Below are 25,048 nucleotides of genomic sequence, written 5' to 3'. Positions count from 1 at the left end.
ATGTCAAATGGTAAGCCAAATCTATACATAGACTCAATAAAGGGTTGTGTATATGTGCTTGCATCAACAGGCAGTCAGTCACACAGGCTTTGCAGTGTTTTCTGTTTGTATTTTTAGTTATGTGTAATCCCCTTTCTGGTATAAGCAGCTTTGCCCCAGTGGGTAAAAGCAACAAATGAACAGCTGAGTAGTCTGGAAAGACTATACAGCATTACTGCTTTAAAACTATGCGATAAAAGGTTTGCATAAAGGCAAAATATATATGCAGATATGCTCTAGACTATAGTGCTCTCTGGCATTTCAGCCCAAGTCTTAATAGCTCCATAGTCCATTTGCCCAGTGATCTGATTGGGTAGAAATTCAATTGCTCTCACAGTTGGCACAGAATAATAACTATATAGTGTCATTATGATTATAGTGTTGCCATTCTATATTTCAGCAGGGATCAGGCCATAATGTGCTCACCATCTTTCAGATTATTTGTCTTTAAACTGCTGTACCTCCAGCCACCTCCCTGCCGTAGGTCCAAAGAGTCATTCCATCATCATCCCATAATCCACCAGGAGTTTAAACGATCCCCCTGACACCCAGTGAATGCGCCCTCCTCCCCAAACATGTCATGCAGATGAAAAAATGAAAAGAATAATTTTCCCCCATTGACATATCAGTCAAATGCAACTGTGGAGGATGTTTATTTTTATAGATGCACTCCTCTCTTTTTCATTTTCAAACATTTTCTTGTTATTCTTATGGTTGTATTTATGTGTTACCAGTTTCTTTTAATGTGTTTCTGTCTGTGTGTACGCGTTTTGAAGCCATGAGGGATTTAGCACTGCCCCAAGGCTGTTCGTAATCTACCCAGTCCCACCACTCCCCAGGGGCTGTGGTTTCATGCAGGTTGCCATTACTGTAGTGAAACCCCCCCTTTAGGGGATTGCAATGCTGTCTCCAGCTCAAGGCACTGAGTTGATCCATCATCTGCGGACTGTGTTTAAGCACTCACTTAATGTGCTAATAGTGTTAGACTGGGGAGATGCTGAAGAGCTTTTAACTTTCATCAGCTAAAGCTTTGTCTGTTAGAAATGCTGATTTCATGGCTGCTGAGTCGAAATTGTAAAATATTACGTGAGGTTCTGGTGTTTGATAGCAAGAGCTTTTTATCAAAGAGGCTGATGGGATTGTTTCCATAGATAAAGATGATGCCTACATGGAACCTGAACCAGGGTGGGGGACTCAGAGGGTCACAGGTAGTGGACGGAATCTCCTTCGGGCGCTGGGTTTCACTGAGCCTCTTCACATGCTGGGGTCACAGAGCGTGATGGAGGAGTGGAGTGGGACTACATTATCTTTCCCTTTTTGGAGTTCCTGTGTGTGTGTATGTGTGCGTGAGAGTCTGCACGATTGAGTGTGTTCTCCATAGGCTGTTCTTGGGTTGCTAAGCAACTCTGTGTCTGCACGGTGAAGTGGGGGTGGGAAGGAAGAGAAGCACCAGGTCAAGAGAGGCAGACATAAGCGTCGCTGCTTCTGATTGGATCTACCAGTGCTCCTGATGAATGATGCTGATTGTTATCATATTGGCTGGGTGTAGGCCTGAATCATGTTGGGATATCAAGGTCCATCACCTCCCTTCTTCAGTCATTATCTCTATCAGTATCTGATTCAGATACAGTCCGTTCACCTGTGAGTTTGTGTGTATAAAAAGTGTGTTTTTACTTGAATTAACACAGGTACAACCACACTACACAGTTTAATCTAATACATAGGTCTTAATTCCCCTAATGTCACATTTTAGATACAAGTGTTTCACGTTTGCAAAAGCAAAAACAGGAGGAGAGAAGAGAGAGTTTAGCGATTCAGTTGTTTTTGATCTATACAGGAAATGTTAGGAAAGGATGGGCACGGGGACTATTTTATAGTTTCCTTTCCATACTCACAGATAACTAACCAATTTTGAGTTAAACAAAAATCAGATATTCAGGCAATTCCCCTAAATGAAAATAGCAAACTAAATAATGAACCTATGTGGGAAAATTTGGGGTGTTTTTCTTGAACAGAGACTGACTTTTAAAAGCAATGTGGTCATTAACATTACTCTGATGTAACCTTTGTAATTAGGGGTTTTGTTGTTTATTGGATGGCTTCTGCAAGTAAGGTGTCCCACTTTATATGGGGCTACAAAGCATTTCTGTCATTTGTCCCAGATCAAACATGCCTCACGAGAAACGTGTTGCTCCTAAGGAAACATGCATCCAAACTGAGACCTCAGCAAAAAGTACCTGAGAAAACAGTTTTAACACGTATTGCAACAGAAGAAGGGACTGCATGCGTGTGTAAGAAGATTTTCACATAAGATCATAATAACAAATGTGCATTTGTGCATATTTAACCTGCTTATATGAGACATATGACATATATCCCATCCATATTTAGCTTCTTGAGGTCTAGCAGTCTATTAGCGGGTGTCCTGTGCAATGAATATTGCATCATGTGTGATTCAGCAAATCAGATCTAAACTGTTTACTTCATTTCAGCTAATTCTGTTGTCTCCCACTCACAATCTAATATCCAGGTTGTGATCACTTCAGTCTTTCCTCAGAACAATGTTATATCTTGTCCTTGTCTTACTCACTAGAAATGGCACTAATAATTTTTCATGCCTCCTTCACTTGGATGTTTTGAATAATATTAACAGAGTCTGCAGGGGTGTCCCCACCGTTTCTACTGAAAGAGATAGTGAGAGGACACAAAACAGCTCAGATTCTCTGTGTAGGGCAACGAGTCCAATCAAGGGAGGGAATGATGGGTGGTCACGCTCTTCTGTTACCAAGGTTACAGGATGGGTCCAAAGCCAAGCCTTGACAAAAGGCACCGTCTCTACAGACAGAAGAGAGACCCAAGGCCACACAGCCAGGTCCAGGGTCAGGCAGAGCATGGAAACAAGGAAAAGCTGGACTTTAAATTTACTGCAGCTAAACAAAACTGCTGTAAGTAAGGTGATAATGATAATTACTGTGTGTGTGTTTACTCGTGTTTCCACCTGTTGTAATGATTTGTTTTTCCAACCATAAAAAGTAAACAAGAGGACACTGTAAAAAGTGTTTTAAGCTCTATTATACCTGTTCTTTTATTTTTCATTAATTTACTAAAAGTTCTGACTTTAATCTTAGAATCCTGAGACAAAAGTCAGAATTCTGAGAAAAAATGTCAGAACTTTGACACCCAGTGTACGCTTTATTAGAAAAAAAGTCAGAATTCTGACTTTAATCTCAGAATTCTAAAATTAAAGTCAGAATTCTGAGATTAAAGTCAGAATTCTGGAAAAGAAGAAAAAAAGACATGCCCACTTTTTTTCCCCAGTGGCCCGAATCCTCTTTCGTAATTTTGAGCTAGATAAATTCCTAAATTTACTTAATGCTTAAATGTTCTCTTTACCATTATAGGGAAAATTGCACTGTTGAGGCACAAACAGTTACCTTACATTGGTTGAAAACAGAAGGACTTTGTCACATTTACAAGAATAAAGGTGATTAGTAGTAGTGCCAAAGTTTAGTTTTGCAGTTCGATGCTTTTCATTTGCAGCTTTATAATTTCTCACATCAATTCCTCTTTTGGTCTTGTCATAAGTGCTGTGGCAGGGTATTACTAAAGGTTAATACTTACCCTACTTTTGGATGAGGTCTGTGTAAGCACAGTAGTCCCGCCAACCTGTTGTAGGGACAGCCAATCAGAAGGAATTTGGAATAAAGGTAGGGAGGCTTTAAGGGGAGAGGATCTAACGTGTCTCCTTTTACACAGTGAATAAACCGAAGGGCTGGAAATTCCCAGTTTCAGGGACTCTAGCAGAGTCATGATCTAAAAATGCCATTAGTCCACTATAATATGTACAGGTAGCTATACCTATGCATGGGGAAAAAAGGGGTTTGTGGTATATTTTATGCTGGCAGGGGGCACAGAGAAGGTCAGATATGGCAGCAATGTGTGGCGCATTGCTCATCATTGGTAAGTGGTGGGTGGGGGAGGGCAATGCTGGCAGTCTTGGAGTAAGTCAGATAAACAGCTCTTCTTGTTCACTGGGAAGGGGGAAGGTTAAATCCTGGTGGCAGACAGCCAGCACCAGTGATGACACCAACTGTCACTGGCAGCCCCTCACTCCCTGCTGCTGTGCTAACTCCACTGTGTGTGTGTGTGTGTGTGTGTGTGTGTGTGTGTGTGTGTGTGTGTGTGTGTGTGTGTGTGTGTCCACTCGAGCATTGGTGTGTGAACTGAAGTGCTATTTCCTTTAGCGTGTGGTCATTTTTGATCCCCCGGAGTAAGGATGGGTAATATGGTTGATAAGCGCAAGTGGAACAGCTGTTTAATGAATCCCCACAACTCTGTAGAACAGCTCATCTGAAGCATTTCATTCATGCTTCATATTTATTTATTTATTTGGTACTTTTCTTACTGGGCATTACTGTGCTTTGCTGTTTGGCTACTGTGTTAGTAGTGTGTCAAATCATTTGTCCAGCACATTTGCTCAGACAACTTTGTTTACACTGTCTGCAGCTTATAGTAGAATACACATCATATGAGGATATAGAAAAAGTCTTTTAAGGTAAAATGTGGATGGACAGAGCTAGGATAGTACGATGTGGAACACTTTGTAGAATGGTAACTTGATAAAGTTATTTTTAGACACAGCTCAAACTTGTTAAAACAAACTAACTAAATTATTGCCTGTCCCTGCTTTTTAGTGTGTATTAACTGACTGTATTAGTCTGTCTGCTACTTCAGTTTTGTCTCCAGGTAAAGGCTATAGTCGTCACTCTTCTGTTGTTCATACTGACCACATAGTCAGGCGAAACACTCTCCTGCTCTCTCTGCTTTCTCTCCCATTAATCACAACCTTATTAGACGCTGTACCACTTCCGTTCTGCCACCCACTCCTCTATCCTCAGCTTCTTTATCATTATTAATCACCTGCATTCAGTGGTCAAGCAGATCTCTAGTCTGTGATGATTGGCTGTGCTAGACAGTGGGCGGGGCCCTCGCTGATGCATCATACACAGTACCAGCACAGCAGAAAAGCTCCTCTCTTGCCCTCCCCCTTCCTCTACCTCTCACTCTGCCTTTCATACATACGCCAGAGCACAGACTGCAGCAGAACGCAGGACCAGAAGGATTTTCCTTCTCATACTGGAACAGTCGAGAAACCAGTGGGACAGAGGTACAGTTAGCCAGTGAGGAGGAAAAAGACATTATTCATAGAGGATCCACTGAGGAGTACCTGGCTTTTAAGCTGCCAAAGTGAGTGGTTGTCCCTTTGCGTTTATCCCCACTGTGTATGTGTGTCCATGCGTGTGAGTTTACTGCAGAAGCAGCAGCAGCACTGCAGATGCCACGATCAGGGACTCTGCTCATCCCTCTTTCCCCTCCCCCCATTCTCCTCCTCCTCATCTCCTCTTCTTCTGTTAGAGCATCCATTAACAAGCAGGGACTTTTCCCATTTCTGAGTGCGCATTGATTGTGTATGTTGCATGTGTTTGTGAGAGAGCAGAATCGGTCCGGCCACACCTGGACGCAGCAACTGCAGGGGGGACTCGGAGTGCGCTTGATTTTCCTTGCCTCATGACTAATGTGTGCTCTTGTGAGGTACAAATCAAGCTCACCACTGGTAGTTTTTGAACTGTTTCCAAATGATCCCCTTTCTCCAGGTTTGCATCTGGCTCTCAGAAGCACTTCTGTGGACTCCCTGGTGCATCCATCCCTCTTTTGGGGCTGCCCCACTCCCTCCCCCTCAGCCTTACTTAAGTATAGGATGACAAGCTGTGCGCCCCTGTGCTGAGGAGGCGGGCAGCAGTATGGGCACTGTGCTGAACGGCATCCCCACCACCATCCCCTTCGCCACCAATCTGCCACCATCACGCTGCCCCACCAAGACGGGCACTCCCCCAGGCCCCGCTGATGGGCGAAGACACTGACTCCACCCCAGCTCTCAACCACCACGGCTTCCTCCCCGACCACAACTATGTGACTGAAGGTAAGAAGATGACACAGGAAGCTGTATGTGTCTGTTCTTTGTATTGAAGTATTTCCTTCAGGCAAGTGTGTATCTATGTATTGAACTTTTGGAGTGTGAGTAAGACAGAGTGCGTGACAAAACTAGCTCAGGGCAGCTTCCTAAGCTTCTATAAGCTCTGTGTTAATTATTGTTCAGACAGGAGCTGCCCTAGTCACCAAAACATTCTTTGTCGCAAAATTATATCATCTAAGGCAACTTTTCCCCTCCTCTCACACTATTTCCTTTTTCCCACCCGGCACTTTTCATTCATTATTTTGTTTATGCTACTTTGTGTTACACAGCTATTTTGTCACACCGCAGGGAGGAATTGATCTGGCCCATGCCAGAGTGTCTTCACTTTTGTCTCCAGTTGTGTTTGTGTGTCAGAGAATTTTCCAGAAAAACGAGGCATAAAAATTCCACCACACTGTTTTTGTACTTGCATTGCATGTCGGCTCTTGTATGTGACGCGCGTGTTCTCCCTGTTTGCTCCCCCACTCTTCTATATAATTGGCTCAGGTGTCAGATTGAATACATGATCTAAGACAGGGGGTATATTGACAAACCCAGCAGCCTACAAAACTGTACAAACCACTGAATTTCTTTGGTTTCTTTATAAAGCATAAAGGAGATGGATTATGACCGTGGATAACCACGTTCTACTTATCTTATTACCACCACTAATCTTACCTGCATGCTGGCTTTACCTGTCTGCTTTCCTGCCTCGTCTGTCTGTTTCTTACACTCAGCTCATTGTTCGCTACGCGCCTTAGACCTGAACAGCGGATTATCATTTTGGGGTCATGAACGTGTTGCGAGCTTATTTGTGATCCTCCTATCACTGTAGAAAGGGAATTATGCTTCCTCTGTGTGTGCTGTGGCATAATTTCCCCTTGCACAGAAGCACATGCTGTAGTCAGGGGAGACTGTAGTGCTGCCTGTTGATTGTGCAAATACTCTTGTGTGTATTCAACACACCACTGAAGATTACATTTGTGCATGTCTTTGTCTGTATGTGAAGGTGTGCTTTTCTGTTTCTTCTTACATATACTGTGTTTCCATTAGTAAATTGTATCCATTTCAGGAAAAAGGTTTTTAGTAAGTGACTGGTAAAAGAAAAAGAAAAATTAGCCTTAATACCCCTTAATACCTCTCTACACCCATCCATTATTGCTATAGTAACAGCCAGCAATGCTAAACATGCTGCTTTTCATGCTTGGCCAGAGTGATTGGCAGATCATCTCCACCCACCAATAATGGCAGTATTAATTATTCCACACACACAGGAATTATTCAGGACTGAATTGCTGATGAGCTCACACCAAGGTGGACACTGCTCAGCACTGTTGGTGTGACGGGCCGTGCAGCGCATTGTGAGCTTTAATGGAGAGGACGTTCAGGAGTTCCCCAGATGACCAACAAATATTTCTTCTATCTCAAAAAAACAAAAAACAATAAATCTGGGAATCCACTCCAACTCCCTCCACCTTTCGTCCATGTTCACCCCATCCCCCTTCCGCCTCCCCATTTCCACCTGCCCCTTTTTCCCCTGTCTGGTCTCTAATGCAACACACAGCATTGTTGGGTGCTGAAGTGGCACAATTGCCTAACAATTATCCAACAGTGCTCTAAAGACTGCTCAAACACAGTACGCGTGTCTGAGGGAAAACCGAGCTTGGTATAGACACACAGAAGGAGATGGTACATGTGATTTTTATTCGTGGGTTTATTTTGCTGTCTCCTGGTTGTGTGCCTGTATGTGTGTGTTTCCATCTTTCTTTCTTTTCTTTTTCCTGTGTTTACATTTATATTCGTGTGTGTGTGCATCTTTTTGTTAGTTCAGGTTTGAATTTGTGTGGATGTGTGTCTGCAAGTGTTGTGTCTATGTGTGTAAATGTGTGTCTGTAGATCTTCTAGTGGGGATTCCCCTCCCCTGTAACTCCTACAGGGGAGGGATGCTTAAACTCCCTCTTCCTTGCAGTCCCTCCTCTCTTGAATTACATACATTGCTTACTCCCCATCGTCCACAAACTTCCCTTGCCTTCAAAAGTATCTCATTTGGTTCAATGAATCGAGTAACAAATTCTAATTTTTAAAAATAACCCCATTATTATCCTATGCCTCTATATATAAGAGTGCCCATTATTAATTATTATTATTTACTCGAGCAGAAATTGAAAATAAAAAAATCACTAAATGGTCATATAACAATTCCACATGTATCTCTAAAAATGAAAACTGTGTTACACTGAATATCTTTGGATGTTTGCCCTGTTTAGTAACTTGTAATGGGGAGATTTGATTATGTTCCACATTATATGTCATTAAAGACTATTCTAAGGCAAGTTCTGAGTCATTAAAGTAATTGGTCACGAGGGAAAATGTGACCGAGTAGCCTTTCCCTGGGCCATGCACACTAATGATTACCTGGAAAGCTAAATGAAAGTGAATAAACAATACATGCTTAAGACTTTGTCCCATTAGCTTCCTGTGTTCATCCTTCATGTGTTGCTAGCTTTTCCCACCAAACCCAATATGTTATTCTGTGATCATGAATACACCACCAGCTGATTTTCTTTGGTGAGTACTCATGACCAAGTGTGGTAATGTAGTAACTCAGTCCCTACCCTTAACCCCGCCTTCAACCCCCTTTGCTGCCCTGGTCCTTTTTCCTTCTTATTTTCCTTCCTTCCTCACCCTCTGCTTCCCTGTTGCCCTCCTCCCTTCCTTCCCCCCTCCGTCCATCCTTGCTCCTCTTGCAGGGCTGCTCCTGGCTATAGCCTGAAGAGCTCCGCCCCATCCTGTCCACCCCTCTCCACCCTGGAGTCCTCCCCCAGGATGTTGAGCCCCATCCAGGTCCTGTGCTCCGACATCACTACCCTTTCTCTGGAGCCTGAGCCTTTTGCTTCTTACACTGAAGGTGTGTGCTCTATCCTCTTCTATCCCGAAGGTCATATCTATGTCACACAAATGTGCCACATGACCCCAGTGTGAGATGTGAGAGTTGCATGTGTGCACATCTGTGTGCTAATGGCTCCATGTGAGAGTGTGTGAGTGTTTGAAAGAAGTGTGTGTGTGTGTGAAGGAGTAGTTTGAGTCAAGTGCATTTCCATGTGAGTCTGACTGTTATAAATATCTTAAACATCACTTTGTCTCTGTCTGTCTGCCTCATCCTTTTTTATGTGCCACTATTTTTATATCCAGCTCTTTATTTTTATCTCAGTCTGCCTGCTCGGATTGTGTGTGTGATTGATTTCTTTAAATAGTTTGACCAGATGACACCCCGCCTCCTTCAAAGCATTGCTATCTTAAAAGCATTGCTATCTTTCTTCTATTTTATACTGAGGGAGAAAACACACGGGCACTTCACATCCATGAAAACGAGCACACACGGAATAAAATCAAATCTGTGTAGACATTCACACAAAGGCCTGGAAATGCATTTTTTTCCCATTCTCATTTCATTCCATCACCTTTATTAATGTGTCGTCTGTAAAATGTCTGAAAGTTGTGAAAAAAGCTTTGAATTTCCTGGAGAATTGCTTGGTTTACTTGACAAGCAATCCATATAATTGCTTTGCTTTGTGAAACACTACAGACAACAGTTACATTTAATTTCCAAGAAGATAAAATCAGTGAATTTTCTGCATTTTGTGCAAAAGAAATTCAGGATTGACTGATCTATTAATGCAAATAAATGTAGAAGGCCAGAGGAATGCATTAAAAGGCAATTCTGTTTGTTTTTAAAAAAAAAATATGAAGGATTAATTTTTCAACATTTATGAGCTGTCGGAACATATTCTGAGTTTTCAATATCACTGGGGTCAGACGGGGTGTAAACATACTAAGCCTCTCATCTTTTTTTTCATGCTAGTCTCACAAATCTGCCGAAAAATAGATTTTTTTACAATCAAAAATGAATCACAAGCAGCTTTGAGAACACGTGTAGTCAGAAGAAGCTCCTGCAGCTTGGTAAAACCGGATTACAAGTGTATAGTCTACAGGCGCAGCAGCTCGCTTGTTTTGTAATTCTAATTGTTTATATCTATAACCATTAGGCTCACACCAGCTCCTCTATTCTGCTGATATTTGTGCAGAGAAATGGCAGACTCCCTGCTGTGCTGGGCTTAAATCACTCCTCTCCACACACGTGCATTTCTAACAAACACATGCGCCAGTTCTTTTTCCCAGATAACTCCAAAACTGCAGGACAGGGATCAATTTGCCATCTCCCTCCGGCAGGCTCTCCCCTCCTCCTCCCTCACTCCCTCCAACCCGTCTATTTCTCTACAGGGTAATTGAGTACACACACTTGTGCACACGTATGCAGGAAATGCGTGGTGCTTGAGCTACAGCTCACACACACACACACACACACACACACACACACACACACACACACACACACACACACACACACACATCTCCTGCTGAGTGGTGGCTTGTCCCTGCTTTTAAGGAGCGTATGTTTTTGGCTTGGCTCTAATGGTCCGTGTTTACCCAGACCTAAGATATCTATAATTGGACCTGTAGGATGTCTGCTTCCCTTTCTGCCCCCACACCCCCCAAAACAGGAATTCTGCCTCCCTGTGTTTTTACCTCCACCCTGATCTGCATCTTCGGACTGACAATTAAATTAACTGACTGATCACTTCAGTTCTATCTGTCAGCTATTTTCACTGCTAATGTTGTGAGAAAACTGTGACATCTAAAAAATATTTGCTTTGTTCAACCAGCATCCCCAAAATTCAAGCCATACAATTAATAACAGTTAATTTTGTATTTACTATGTTGTGATTTTTAAGGCACTGCTGTCCGTAAACACTACAGTGTTTGTGTATTTGGTGTTCATACCCTGTGCCTGTTTTATATCTTTCTGTATCATTGGGTTCATTCATGTTTGTGTGTTGTTTTGTGCTGTATGTGTGAGCGCATGCACTTGCAGTCACAGTGTGTTCCTTCAGCTTCTGCAGTGTGGCAATGAGTCAGACTGCTGATGCTAATGGACAGTCTGTGGGAGAGACAGACTGAGGAAGCTTGCTGCACTGTAGCACACTTATCCACAAGACAAAAACCTACAGCTTCACAATGGCACACACATTGCCTTTACACACAAGTGAACTGGACAGCAATACTTCTTGGGAGAGAACCACAGTGATCATGATGGTAGTTATCTCTGCAGTTGTTGCTTAGATTCTTATTAGGTGTTTTTCTCCTCTATTAAAAAGAGTGAAAGACACAGATGGGTGTGTGTTTTGTGTGTGTGCACAAAAAGGAAACAGAGGAACAAAAAGACCAGAAGAGGATCCAGGTTGAGAACAGACTGAGGCTGAGCCAGGAGAGAGTGTGTGCTCCATATTTTATTCAGCTATACTGTGTGCCGCTCCTATGGTTTTGCTTAGCTTAGCTCTTTCTGACTGTGACCTGACTGGAGACACAGTTGTCTGTATGCATCCAGCCTCTCACTCACGCACGGAGCATTAAGCTCACACATTTTCTTTGCCTTATTTTATGCACATGTGCACGTAAAGCCCCTCTGGTGCACATATGCGCGTTTGTGAATTGGACTGCATACACAGGGGTCTGCATGTCTGTGTGCATCCCTTAATTATCTGCCTATCCTCAATTAGGATCACAGCGTCTGCTTCATCTCCTGGTATTAATTTAGCAACATTTGTTAGTGGACAGAACTAGAGCAGCATAATTATTTTACCACGCTCCTTCTTCCTGTGAGGGTTGGATTACTGAATCCCACTTCCTCCTTCACCAGATTCCATATATGGCTAACCTTTACCAGCACCGTCTCCACTGGTTGGCTCTGCTTGTTACTATGGCAACCGCTACACACTGGAGGAGCCCCACCACCACCACTATCACCACCGCTGCCTCAGCTTTCTAGTCCTTTCCCTTCACCATCCTTTCCATTTTACCACCACCAGCATCACCACTTCTTGTGCACACTAGGCAGCAGAGTGCTGTGGGGGAGGGATGAGAGAGGGAGAGAGGAAGAGAGGTGAATGTGCAGAGACAACCAAGAAGAAACTGAGACAGAGAAATGGGGCAAAGAGAGAGATTGGCAAACAGGAGATTAGAGATGACAAAAGAACATGTGGGTTGAAAGGGAATGAGAGAGAGCCTAACATTGAGGGGGAAATTGTCACCGAATAATAAGAAAGGTTCTGCAGCATCTGAGAGATCAAGAAAGTGTGTGTAATAAAGAAAGATGGCTGAAGTAAAGAAAGAGGTAAGAAGTGATACACAGAATGTATGAGGGTGAATGAGGTTGTGTTGTCGTGGAGATTGAAGAGCAGTCCCCGCCTTTCCTCATCATAAAATCTCTCTTTCTCAAGGCCACAACAAAATAGGCAAGGCTACAGCTTTGAATCACTCCGACTCAATAAATACACTCTCCAAGCTCTATTTTTATTACAGCAAAGCTTAGTAAGAGCCATGTTCTTTTCTACCAACACCATGTGCTGTATAGAGAAATCCAGTAGACGCTGCAATGCCTTGTTGTTATTTTTGTGGTCAGCAGTGAATTTTCAGTTGCAGTTTCAGGGTTTTTATCATGATTATTTCCATACTCGGTCAGTGTGTATGTTTAGGTCAGCAGCCCAGTGCGATGCACAAGTTAAACAGTGTTATGTGGGACAGAAACCGAGATTATTGTTGAGATAACTGGAGAAGTGTTTGTTAATGCATTAAATGTCTGGCTGTTGTCAGCAGTATAAATCATCATCTACCTCTTCATCATCTTCTGTGGGGTCATCACAGTGTTTCATCTGCTTCCGTCTCGCCCTATCCCTAGCAGCACCATCTATCACAACAAGCCTCTGCATGTCCTTCTTGACTGCATCCATGACTCTTCTCTTGTTTCCTTCTGCCTGGCCTCTTGCTTTGTTGCCAAGCTGCTAACCTGAGCTATCCCTCTGATATATTCATTTCTATTATTGTCAGCTACTCCAAATGAAACTGAGAATGTTTTCTACTCTGCCACCACTTGGGCTCCTGTATTTTTGTCAGTGCCAAACCACACATCGTTGCAGGTCTCACTACCGTCTTGTAAATCTTCCATTTCTCTCTCACTGCTATATTTCTGTCACAAATCACCACATGTCTCCACCCACTCCACCCTACCTGCAAATTGTTCTTTACCTCTATTGTGCTCTATTCATTGCTTCCGATGGTTTTTAAACTTTACTACCTCTGCCTCTTGCAGTATCTCTCTCTCTAATTCACAACTATGTATTCTGTCTCGCTTCTACTGACTTCCATCCATCTTTTCTCCAGTACATTTCTTCACCTCTTTAGGTTCTCTTCCACCTGCTCCCTACTCTTAGCAAAGGGCTAACGCCTGCAGTAAGATTAATTTAGTAAAAAGAAAAACCATGATGGCAAATGTAAAAACAAATGAAAACAGCCTACATCAGCACATCTAGCACTCCATAGTCATTTGTTACTTATTTTTTGTTCTTTAGATTAAAAAGAAAACAATTTGTGGGTTCGTGAGAGGTAATATGTTGGAACTGTTTCTCGTTCAGCTGCAGTAAGTTTGTTGATTTGCTATTTGTTGAACTTCACACTATCCTAAGTGAGGTTTATGTTACTTCCCGAATAAAGGACTATAACAAAACAAATGATAATAGAGTAAAATATATATATATATTTTAAATGTGTCTGTTCACAATGGCATTCGTGATCTTGGAGGAATAGTACTATAACTTAGCCAAGCTTCCTACCGGGTCAGTTACATACCTTCTCATCACTCATCATTTTTACCAAACCTTACAGTTTAATCTATCCGAAAGAGGTTTAAGCACAGATACTTTCAAGCAGCTTTGTCTCTAAATCTATTGTATGTTTACAACTAAATCTTCAATCTGCTGCACAAAGGCAGAGGTGAAAGGAGGACAAGTGAACGGAGGAACAGGGAGCAGATTACATGCAAAGCTGAACCACACACAGGTCCCAGTTGTCCTCACACGCGCTCACACGCTCTTCTTTTGACGACACAACTGTACACTTTTCCGTTTCATGTTTTGTGTATTGTGTTATACAGAATGGACCACGTAAAGCACTGAGTCACTGCACTAAATGCTAAGTGGATAATAATGTGCCGATATTTTAGCGCTTTAAATGAGCCATTGGGTTATTGTTTAGGGAGCGATGGGAGCTGTGAGGTAAATATACAAATGAATGTTATATGAAATTAGCGATTAAAACTCACTGTGTCGTGACTTTAAACACGCAGTTGTTTATGCCCTTAATAGAGGCCAAGGAGTACGCATTCACCCCAGCATAAAAACATGAACCCGAGTGACTCTGTAGTCTTGTACGTCATTGTGTATGTATCATAGTGGAACACAGAAAGCACCTGTGCCTACTGTGAAACAGCTGTGTGTGCGGTTGATTTCCTTTGTTTTCATGTACTTGCATGTTCTTTATAAAGCTCATTCTTCAATTTCAAGCACAGTTATGCAACAGTTATCAAATATTGTCTCATTCCAAACATGAATTTGCATATTTTAATCCACTTACATGTTAATCCACTGACTGTTGATTTGGTTTAATAATTTAGTGTGAGATGAACATTATACAGATGAATGATGATGTGCGGCTAATGGCTACTCCTCTCTCTTTCACTGTCATTTCCACTCTCATACTGCACATCTCCTTCTCTTCTTCTCTCTCTTTCTGCATTCATCTTTGTCTTTATACTTCCAGCTGATATCATCTCCACTGTTGAGTTTAACCACACTGGAGAGCTCCTGGCCACGGGAGACAAAGGGGGCCGTGTGGTCATCTTTCAGAGGGAACCTGAGGTACTTACACATGCGCACCACACCAACACTGACACACTTGCACTCATGCAGCACGTTCAGATATAACATTTTTCATTTGAGCTGTGAGGGTAGCAATGAATGCACTTGGTTCCCCTCCAGCTACACTCTATATTGGTTGATAAATACTTGATGTCCCTGCTGTGTCAGAGAGTGTGTCATTATAGCTGTGCGGAGTCCATGCCAAGCAGTTTCTGATTAACATCGAGGTGATGGAACATGCACATCTTTCACTTTCATCTACCTTTTTTTCTCTTTCATTTCCTTTTCTTTTCATAGAGCAAGACTGAGCCCTTCTCCCAGGGAGAGTACAATGTCTACAGCACCTTTCAGAGCCATGAGCCCGAATTCGACTATCTTAAGAGTCTGGAGATTGAGGAGAAGATCAATAAGATTCGATGGCTGCCTCAGCAGAACGCTGCACACTTCCTGCTTTCCACCAATGGTGAGAGCTTCCTGCATACACACCCTGGAGAAAACTGGAAGCTGATGTGATTGATATTTTCTACATTTGCTGTGAACCACTTTAAATGATTGCTTTTTCTGAAGGCATTATCTAAGAGCATGTTTCTGAGATACTGTTGCTTCTCCTTTACCCTTTTACACCTGAGCACTGCCAGACCGTATCTTATTAAAATAGTACCTGTCTTCTTAAAAAAAATTAATGAGTGTGACCCACTTTAAAGCTCCAAACAGCTTTAATGGCAAGGCCTCCTAAAACTACTATATGTTGCGTGTCACTTCTTTTTAATTTGCCATTGGAGGTCTTCCATTTCCCAGGCTCTCCTGTATTGTTGTAAAGATGCTATGCTCTCTCAAATTCAAAATTTTGCCTCCCAATTACCACTTGAAGATAAATTTGAATTTGCCCCAATGTTCCTTACCCAATGAGGTTTTTAGGATTGTGGCGCTGTTACTGATTGAACTGAAAAAAAAAAGCCTTTGGCTTAAGGAGTTAACATGTTTGTGTGGGTGAGGAACGTCTCGTAATTAAGCTCTTAAGTCAGAAGCAGATTTTCCCTTGCCTAATCGCAGACGAGTTTCTGTTTGTGTTGCAACTCTTCTCTGTAGTACATTAGGATGTGAGGTTACACTCTCATTTTATGGCTGGAATACCGGTACTTATTTTAGTTTATATTTACCCTGAGAACCTGAGTATTGATTTTTTTAAAGTACTTTATTATTTATAATTGAAGGCATGAAATATGTAGGACCTGCCTCAGCAGCTGAGTAGCAAACATGCTGACATGTTTGTTGTTGCTATTTTCTCAGTATAATACAAAGAGTCCACGCTTCCTTACCAACCTGACTGTGTGATAAATTAGTACATAATATAAATGTTTGTATTTTTTTTTTTATTACAAAACAAAAACAGTTTACTGTAAGTTTTAATGATTGTAGCTTTGATTGTGATGAAATCCCATATTGGTCTCTGGGATTGTTTTTAATCACATCTAGGTAGAGTCTCTTATTATCAAAGCATTTCAACAAGCACCTTTATCTGATTAGTTAATGGCCCTGTTATCCGTTTTCCAGATAAGACCATTAAATTGTGGAAGGTGAGTGAAAGAGACAAACGGCCAGAAGGATACAACCTGAAGGATGAAGAGGGTCGAATCAAGGATATCTCCACAGTCACCTCTCTACAGGTATCTATCTATCTATCTATCTATCTATCTATCTATCTATCTATCTATCTATCTATCTATCTATCTATCTATCTATCTATCTATCTATCTATCTATCTATCTATCTATCTATCTATCTATCTATCTATCTATCTATCTATCTATCTATCTATCTATCTATCTATCTATCTATCTATCTATCTATCTATCTATCTCAGGTTAGGAAATAAAACTGGGTCAGTGAGTACAGATGTGTTTGCATGTGTAAAAATGGGTCACTGGCACAAGGAACATGCGAGTATGTGTGAGCCTGTGGGGGTGGTGAAATCCTCTTTTTGTATCCTTCACTACAGCGCAGGGAGAAAACGTCTACACTGGATCTTAATTAGTTAAAAGCTTCAGTGTTTCTATCAGCAGTAAACTCTTAATAAGAGTAACTCACCGTGCCTCCATATGTCTGGTTATAATGCACCTCTGTCCTTTTGGAGGAGAACCAATGTTAGTGATTCTAACACTGTGCAGTATGCAGAAAAACAAGCCATAAATTTAAAACTAACCATGCAATATTGTGCAGTCCCCTTTTGTGTGGGTGAATTTGTTAAATGTAAGCATGTGTCGACAAACAGCTTTTTAAAATGAAGCTAAATGAGTGAAGGACCGAATGAGCACTTGGACTTGCTAAAGTTTCACTCCTGAGAGTTGCTCCTTTATTATTGATGTCAAAGGAAGTAATGCATTAAATATTAACTATGATACAATTAAATTATTTCAGTTTATTCCACTCTGTATATCTTCTACTTCTTTCATTTCATTCAGAATAAATGTTAAACTGTTCTTTCTTTGGGGTTTTCCAGGTGCCGGTGTTGAAGCCCATGGATCTGATGGTGGAGGTAACTCCTCGGCGAGTCTTTGCCAATGCCCACACCTACCACATCAACTCCATCTCTGTCAACTCTGACTATGAGACCTACATGTCAGCGGATGACCTTAGAATCAACCTTTGGCATCTGGACATCACTGACCGTAGCTTCAGTATCCTTCATGGTTCGAAGCACTCGTGCACAAAGACTGGAGGAGATGAAGACAAACACTTATGTGTGTACGCACATAAAGCAGGCATATATTTGTCAAAGCCCAGGGACTGCAATAATGAATGCATACATTAATGCATGCATACTCAACAATCAATTCCTGCCCACACAAAGCAACAAGCTCTGCAAATCCCACTTTGTTGTATGAAGATATGCACAAAGACACACACAGTGCTGGGGGAGGGGAGTATTATTCTTGAGGAGTGAAAATGTATCTTAATGAATAATTCAGTGGCTGCATAAATATTTCAGCCCTTTTCTGAGTTCTAATCCAGCTCAATAGGACACAGTACAGTCGCATCCCTGACCCAGACAGGATTTATAATATTACAATTTATGTGAATATGGAATTAGTTTTCTCCCAACAATCCCCTCTAGATATATTTATATTGGTTTGCTTTATTCCTGCTGTGAATTATTGATATAGTGTTGGCTATGTATACATTTATATAAACTTTTGTTTATATTTTGTTTGTAGATTATTGGCCTGTGTGTGTTTCCATATTATTTTAATCAGTTTAATTATTTTCTCATTGAGTCAGTTAGGGAGTTAAATTAATAAAAGGATGAATGAATGCATAAATAAATGAATTAATTATGTGCAGTCTATAAAGCGCAGGCCTGAAGAAGCTGGCTCTTTGAGAGTTTTCCTCAGCTGTGGCGCTCTCCATCAGACATTGTGGACATCAAGCCAGCCAACATGGAGGATCTGACAGAGGTGATCACAGCGGCTGAGTTTCATCCCCACCACTGTAACTTGTTTGTCTATAGCAGCAGTAAAGGCACGCTGCGCCTCTGTGACATGAGAGAAGCAGCACTGTGTGACAAGCACTCTAAATGTGAGTAAAACGTGCTGAGAGAAATGATGGACACGCGCATGTTGCATGTTTATAGTTTTTACAGCAAAGATTAGAAAAGATCTAAGCTTTTAGATAAGTATGCTAACCCTTCAAGCAGGCCAAAATTCAACAACAGCTGTATTTTTTTCTTAAATGGAATGGACTGGTACTCAGAGTTTGTCTACTCTATTTGAGCAGTCAAAGTCCATTTATGGATTCACACACATTCAAGCACAAACACTTCTTTTTCTGTGCCCTAGCATTCACATGCTCGCACTGATGGATCAGAGGCACCTTGGGGTTCAGTATATTGCCCAAGGATGCTTCGACAAGCAGACTAGAGTAAACAACCATTTCGCTGCTCTAACTCCTGAGCAGCAGGTGCTCCAAACTAGCAGCGAGGAATGGCAGTGCTTTTTTCTGTAAGCTGGGTTTATCTCTATCCTCTGATTTTTCTTCTAAATTTTTAAAATTGAGGTTTGCATTTGTGGTATTGAGTGGAATTCCTTGATAACTCTTGTGTGCATTTTTTATTGCTTTGGTATTCCCAGACTTTTACTTTACCACAAATTGTTAAAGTTTTTAGGCATTTTGAGCATGTTAGTTCAAAGTGCTGCTGTGCCCAATTTTAAGCTTTACTCATCTACAGCCGGCAAAACTTAAGGTACAATAATACTAAACGAATGGCCTAAAAGATAAATTGTAAGAATTATGATTTCCCCACATTGTAGAAGTATGATTTATCACTTCTGGACCTTTTCTACTCTGTGTAATAATTTTTAGTTCTACCTCAGAACAGGGCTAGTTGCTCCATAAATCTGTCGTCCTTAAGGGGCAACAATTCAAGTCATGGCACTATATTTCTTGTATTTACGTTTTCTCTCAATCACTTTGGTTCATTTCTCAGAACATCGAGTCATTTGTGCATTATAAAAGCAATGTCATTCTTTTAAATAATTTTTTGACGCATTAAACGTGTAAAAGGTTACGTACTATTTCTTTCTGTCTCACTTCCCAAAACATCCCGGCAGTAGTTCACTGTGCAAGTCACCACATGGAAGATGGTTGCAGCATTTGTCACAATATGTGATGTGAATGAGAATTTTTCAGGCCACAAATTCTTCACATCACAGCAGATGTCATGCAAACGACTGTACACAGCCTCTGCAGGCGTCTGCTCTGATGTTTTATTGTATTTTTGGCTTTGAGCTATAAAACAATCTCATCTTTTTCTTTTCTGTTGGTAACGTCGACAAAACCATTTTAGTTCATACACCAAAAATGTAAATGTTAATCCCGACTAGTCTCATACATGCAGTATTGTGTCAGCTTGTTGTTTGGAAACTGATGTATGCCTTAGAAAAATCCCTGTCACTGAATCTTAGCCACGCTTTCCTCGACTGCTTGCGGTATGTTGTCATATATTGACAACATGGCTGCAAAATTTGACTAAAAGAGTGAAATGTTCATTGACATTTTGGTCATAAATAATACTTATGGAACTGTGAGCCAAGCTTTCCTGCCTGTCTTTTCTTTGTTTCCCACTTTTTGTTCCTGTTGTAATGCTTCATCCATTCAGTTTACAGCTTTGATCATGAGTCACTGCTGCAGTGTTCCTGCACAAGCTGTGCTCAGCAAGCAGCTAGATCTTGCATTTTATTTTTCATATTCAGTGTTTAGAGGAACTTTAATAGAGCTCTTTGACATTTGCTAATGTTTATACACTGATGTATTCAGACAGCAACACCTCTACAGAAAGATACAGAAGCCGTGTCCGTGGTCTCTGTCTCATAAATGGCACTTAACATAATGAGTCATCTGAGAGATTTATCTCTGTTCACGAGATAAAAGCACACATATCCAACTGTGTTTCTGCCTTTCATCTTGCTTAACGGCACTCGCTGACCTCTCCTTCTCTCGCCTTTTTGTCTCCCTCCCACTCGCCAGTGTTTGAGGAGCCCGAGGACCCCAGCGCCCGCTCTTTCTTCTCCGAGATTATCTCCTCTGTGTCGGACGTCAAGTTCAGCCACAGCGGTCGATACCTGCTCACCAGAGACTACCTGACTGCCAAAGTCTGGGATCTCAACATGGAGAGCAAGCCCCTAGAGACATACCAGGTGTGTGACTGGCGATGTGTGGAAAAACATGAGGCAGTGTCACAATAAATGACAAGAAACACCAGGATGAATATAATATATTGTATTCTGTCTTACTCAGCTACCATGATGAGAAATGGATAGATCAAGGTTAAGGAGCTCCCAGGGGTCAGGGATCCTTGCAGGTCACAAATAATACAATTGACAATTGGTGTTCTATAACTTTAAGCTCTTCTATTTTATTTGTAGGAGATTTAAAGAACACACTGAACAAAGGAGAAACATTACATATGCACAGCAGGTTCCTTGATTAGCTTTAAGGCTATGAAAACGATCTGCTATGGACTTTGCACAGTTGCAAGAGAGAGGAGGGGGAAGACATGCAGCAAATGCTCTGGGATGGATTCAGCCTGGTGAGCTTTACTGGCACCCCATTTTTTTTGCACATCTTAACCTTACTCTGGACTGATATGTGCAAAACTCTCTACATCATCAAGGCATCAAATGGGGAAAATTCCTTTTTTTTTTTCATTACTTAGGTAATATTAAAAAAACAAAAAAAAGAAGGGAAGGGGAAAAAAGGCCTGAACCTGTTACTGTAGTGGGTGGTGTTACTAAGAAACCCAGCACCAAACTATCAACTGTCATCATTACCACTGACCAAATCCCAGTTGTGTTGTCCAAATGGCGAGGTGACTAACGGTTTACTGAAAGAGGGCATTGTCGTTATGGAAGAAATACAAGATCGGAGAACGAAATGAGTCATGAGCGTAAGATTGTCTCTTACAATCACAGTACTTACAGATGATTCGATTTTTTCCCAAACCTTTTAAGGATAATTGAGAGAAAATGCACTTCCCCTCACTGATGCAGAATCCTCACGACGTTTTTTAATGTAAGATCGTAATCTCTTTGTATGTCAAAGAAATGAATAAACCCAAATTAAAACCGTAAATTATCAGTATGTTGTGTATGCGGGAGTTAATTTACAGGGGCTTAAAAATGCTGTGTTGATATACACATGAAATAATAAGCTTTTTAATATTTACGCATGCTATTATTTACACATACATGCTCAATTTTTCTCCTGTGTCACTTCTAAGTGGCCACGCTAGCTTCTGGTTATGCATTTATAGGCACTAAAACTATTTATCAGCTCCTTTTTTTTCCCAGTATGTGTTTAGTATTCCTGCCTCAGGCCTGTGGGTGAACATGCGTGTTTGTGTATGTGTTCCTGCCTGACGTGTGAGGGCCTGTGAGGCGGCCAGGAGTGGGAGGCTGAGACGCACTGGAGCTATTTATAGGATCCCGAGCCTCCACTCATAAAGTAAAGCGTGAAGGAGGGATACCTTCCACAGTGGCTGACACCTAGATCTGCAATGCAGCAGAGAAAGGGGGGAAGGAGGGACAAAAGGGGTGAGGAATTGGGAGGGAGTATGAAGATGGTGTGATGTGAGGAGGAGAGATGAATAAAAGAGAGTAAATGGTAGGATTAGAGAGAAGGATTGCAGAGGATGCAGCGTACGGTGGCCTCTGAAAATATCTGCATTCAGGTATAAATATGTATAAAAACATGGTCAGGTCTTCATCTAAGTCACAGATAGTGACTCTATTTTAACTATAATAATAATCCTGCTCTTGTTTTTGTTCAATACTTTATTTAAACACTCGGTGTTGTTTGGAAAAAGTATTCCAGCTGCTATGCTAACAGCAGAGTTGATTGGAGTCAGGAGTTAACAGCAGCATCAGCTTTTGGAAATCATGCCTTTTAGAAAAGACATGTTAGAATTTATTGAGGTTAATTTAATTCCATAGTAAGCTGGGCAGACCCAGACAGCTCAAGGCTGAAAGGAATCGGTGAAGCTGGTCTGTTTTATGATGTTATGGAGAACTGAGCCCACAGAAGGAAATCAAAGGAAAACCTCCAGAGAGACACCTCTTTCTTTGTATTTGAAATTTATTAAAGGACAACTTGAAACTGTATGGCACTGCTGGGAAAGTGGTGTTTGGATTGATCACACCATTTGGGAAGAACACACAGTACAAAGGGGCATTGTATAACGATCACAAAAACATGAGCCCAAAGTGTGTAGAGTAGAAAAAGCATTGTGATTTGAACCTGCTTCGACATCTTCCAGTCGAAATCTGTCAGGGAAGACTATTGTCAGAGCGTGGTGTCTGCGCTTTGAGCCTATCACTCCACACAAATAATGATACACATGAAAAGTGAGTACATATTCCTCTGGAGCCTAAAGGTGGATGCAGGGATTGTGGAGGCGTTGAAATGGCAAGCATTGATGCAGGCCAATAGCGGGATGGACTTGTCAAGGGAGAAATTTATAACTTAAAAAGACCATCAAACCAGGAGGGTATCTTTGGTTTGTTATGTGAGGAGAGTGATGCATGTTAGGTGTGCGTGACGAGGCACACCTGGAATTGTCTGCCTGAGCTTGCAGGCTTCACTCCATGTTATCTTTCAGTTTTCCTTTTCTTTGAGGTTCTATTATTTTATTGCTCCAGCACTAGCATTAGCAATTTCATGTTTGTGTATATTTTGTTAGATAGAAAAAGATCAGATTGTATTTCATGACAAATTAATGCAAGAAACGGAGTAATTCCAAATCCATTGTATGTGGGCAGAAAGTGGGTGCTGGGGTGGGGGGGTTTAAAGGCTAAGCTACCTTATTATTTATTTATCTATGGATCTATTTTGTAAATTTACACCTGTACCCCCCCTGGATCATGAAAAATGTGCACAAATTCATGAGGAATGAGGTGCCATGCTCTAAATCAGAAATCATGCGGACTGGGGGGGTGGGAAGAGGACTGTATATTCAGCTCAAGCTGACACGGTATCATTTTCCCCTGTGCAGAAAGACCCAAAGGGAAAAACAAAATTGTCACTGGTTTTGATGTACAACCGTGAGACGACCTCAGTTTGACTGTTTATTGATTGCAAGGTGGCTGCTGGCTGCTGACTTTATGCAAAATGTGGAAAGCGGGGTTGGGGCGGGGGCTCAATGGAGAGAACAGGACCTGGAGGAAGAGGAGGTGTAGATTTCATCTCCTTGCATCACTGGGCAGACACAGTGCTGACACAGGCAGGTCGAATAAAAGCACAAGGAAAAGCAGTTATAAGTCAGTGTATGTGTGCGTGTAAGAATATATGTGTGTCTCTATTATCGCACCCTTGGTAGGTGCGATTGTAGAGAGCTGGATGTTAATGGATTTAGTGATATGGAAAGGAGGGTAGATTAAAATGTACTCCTGGCCCTTGTATTGCTGAAGGTTGGTGTTGTGTCTTATTAGCGTTTCCTTCAGGGAGGATTGTGTTACAGCATGCCCATATTTAATGTGTTTTGGTTGTGCTGAGCTTGGTATGTGTGTTTGTGTGTCTTCTGCTCACTCTTCTATTTATAGTTTACGCTGAGAGTCGATACCTGGGAGTAATGCAGCTGTGAGATGGGCTCGATTGTAATCATATCTGTTTGTGTGTGTTCCTACAGGTTCATGATTATCTCCGCAGCAAGTTGTGCTCTCTCTACGAGAACGACTGCATCTTTGACAAGTTTGAGTGTGCCTGGAACGGCTCCGACAGGTACCTGATGTTTGATGATGGATGTGTGTTTCCAGCTTACAGCCATCCGTTAGTCATACCTGCTTACCCTAGAAATGATGTGATGAAAGCATGAAAACTGCCTTTAGACTAACTGGATCTCTCCTATCCTCGTGCTCTGTACAGTGTTATCATGACCGGAGCCTACAACAACTTCTTCCGCATGTTCGACCGCAACACCAAGCGCGACGTCACCCTGGAGGCGTCACGGGAGAGCAGCAAACCCAGGGCCGTGCTGAAGCCGCGGAGGGTTTGCGCCGCGGGAGGAAAACGCCGAAAGGATGATATCAGTGTGGACAGCCTGGACTTCACCAAGAAGATCCTCCATACGGCTTGGCACCCGAACGAGAACATCATTGCCATCGCTGCCACTAACAATCTCTACATCTTCCAGGACAAACTCAACTCCGAGATGCATTAGTGAATGGATGTCAGCGGCAAAAACAAATGAGTTTACACCCAATAACACACAACTATGCCAGAATGTACACACTATCAGACATGCACACACACTGTCACACGACCAAGAGATGCCTAAAACGCATACCTACACACACAATCAGAACTCATACACAGCGTTTCACGTCCCTCCTTCACCTCCTCCTCAGCCTTCCAGAACTGCAAGGCCCTCGGCAGGGCTAGGAAGGGAACAGGCTGGATTACACAACGGATTATGGATTGCAAAATTGTCCGAACAGTGGATTTCCTGATTGTTAGCCTCTGGATTGATGGTTCGTTCGTTGCTGCAGCTCGGCTTCCTGAGGGGAGGGATCACACCCTCGGCCCCAGAGTGGAGAGACGTTTACATGTTTGTCTTCTTCTTTTTTTTAATTCTTCATGCTCTTTTACTTTTTTTCCACCTCCTCCTCCACCTCCTCTGCTCTCTGTATTTGTGTGC

At 41.9% G+C, this 25,048-nt stretch overlaps 1 protein-coding gene across 2 annotated transcripts; it reads left to right on the top strand.

Annotated features, from left to right (window-relative positions):
- Positions 1 to 5,069: 5,069 nt before the first annotated feature.
- LOC146717719 (serine/threonine-protein phosphatase 2A 55 kDa regulatory subunit B gamma isoform) lies at positions 5,070 to 24,651 on the top strand. Of its 2 annotated transcripts, none has more exons than XM_085429992.1 (10): positions 5,070 to 5,286; positions 5,694 to 6,019; positions 14,765 to 14,862; positions 15,160 to 15,325; positions 16,417 to 16,529; positions 17,363 to 17,540; positions 18,274 to 18,438; positions 20,386 to 20,555; positions 24,041 to 24,132; positions 24,277 to 24,651. In XM_085429992.1, the coding sequence occupies exons 2-10, from the start codon at positions 5,944 to 5,946 to the stop codon at positions 24,569 to 24,571; spliced, it is 1,353 nt and encodes a 450-aa protein (XP_085286118.1). In that variant the 5' UTR covers positions 5,070 to 5,286; positions 5,694 to 5,943; the 3' UTR covers positions 24,572 to 24,651. The 2 variants fall into 2 exon arrangements, with proteins under 2 accessions (XP_085286118.1, XP_085286110.1); XM_085429984.1 differs by lacking the exon at positions 5,070 to 5,286 and adding an exon at positions 8,803 to 8,960 and having other exon boundaries at positions 5,956 to 6,019.
- The last annotated feature ends 397 nt before the right edge of the window (positions 24,652 to 25,048 follow it).

Source organism: Copadichromis virginalis, linkage group LG2, assembly GCF_057382275.1.
Source record: "Copadichromis virginalis isolate Kocher_CV1m ecotype Utaka linkage group LG2, C_Virginalis_male_GT1.1, whole genome shotgun sequence".
Lineage (NCBI taxonomy): Eukaryota > Metazoa > Chordata > Actinopteri > Cichliformes > Cichlidae > Copadichromis > Copadichromis virginalis.
This window is presented reverse-complemented; position numbering and strand designations above follow the sequence as displayed.

Excerpts from the sequence above, each read along its gene's own strand:
- LOC146717719 (XM_085429984.1), top strand. The coding sequence starts at position 8,879 with ATGTTGAGCCCCATCCAGGTCCTGTGCTCCGACATCACTACCCTTTCT. Across the intron at positions 18,439-20,385 it reads GTGTGACAAGCACTCTAAAT|TGTTTGAGGAGCCCGAGGAC; the intron begins GTGAGTAAAACG and ends CCCACTCGCCAG. Across the intron at positions 24,133-24,276 it reads GCCTGGAACGGCTCCGACAG|TGTTATCATGACCGGAGCCT; the intron begins GTACCTGATGTT and ends TGCTCTGTACAG.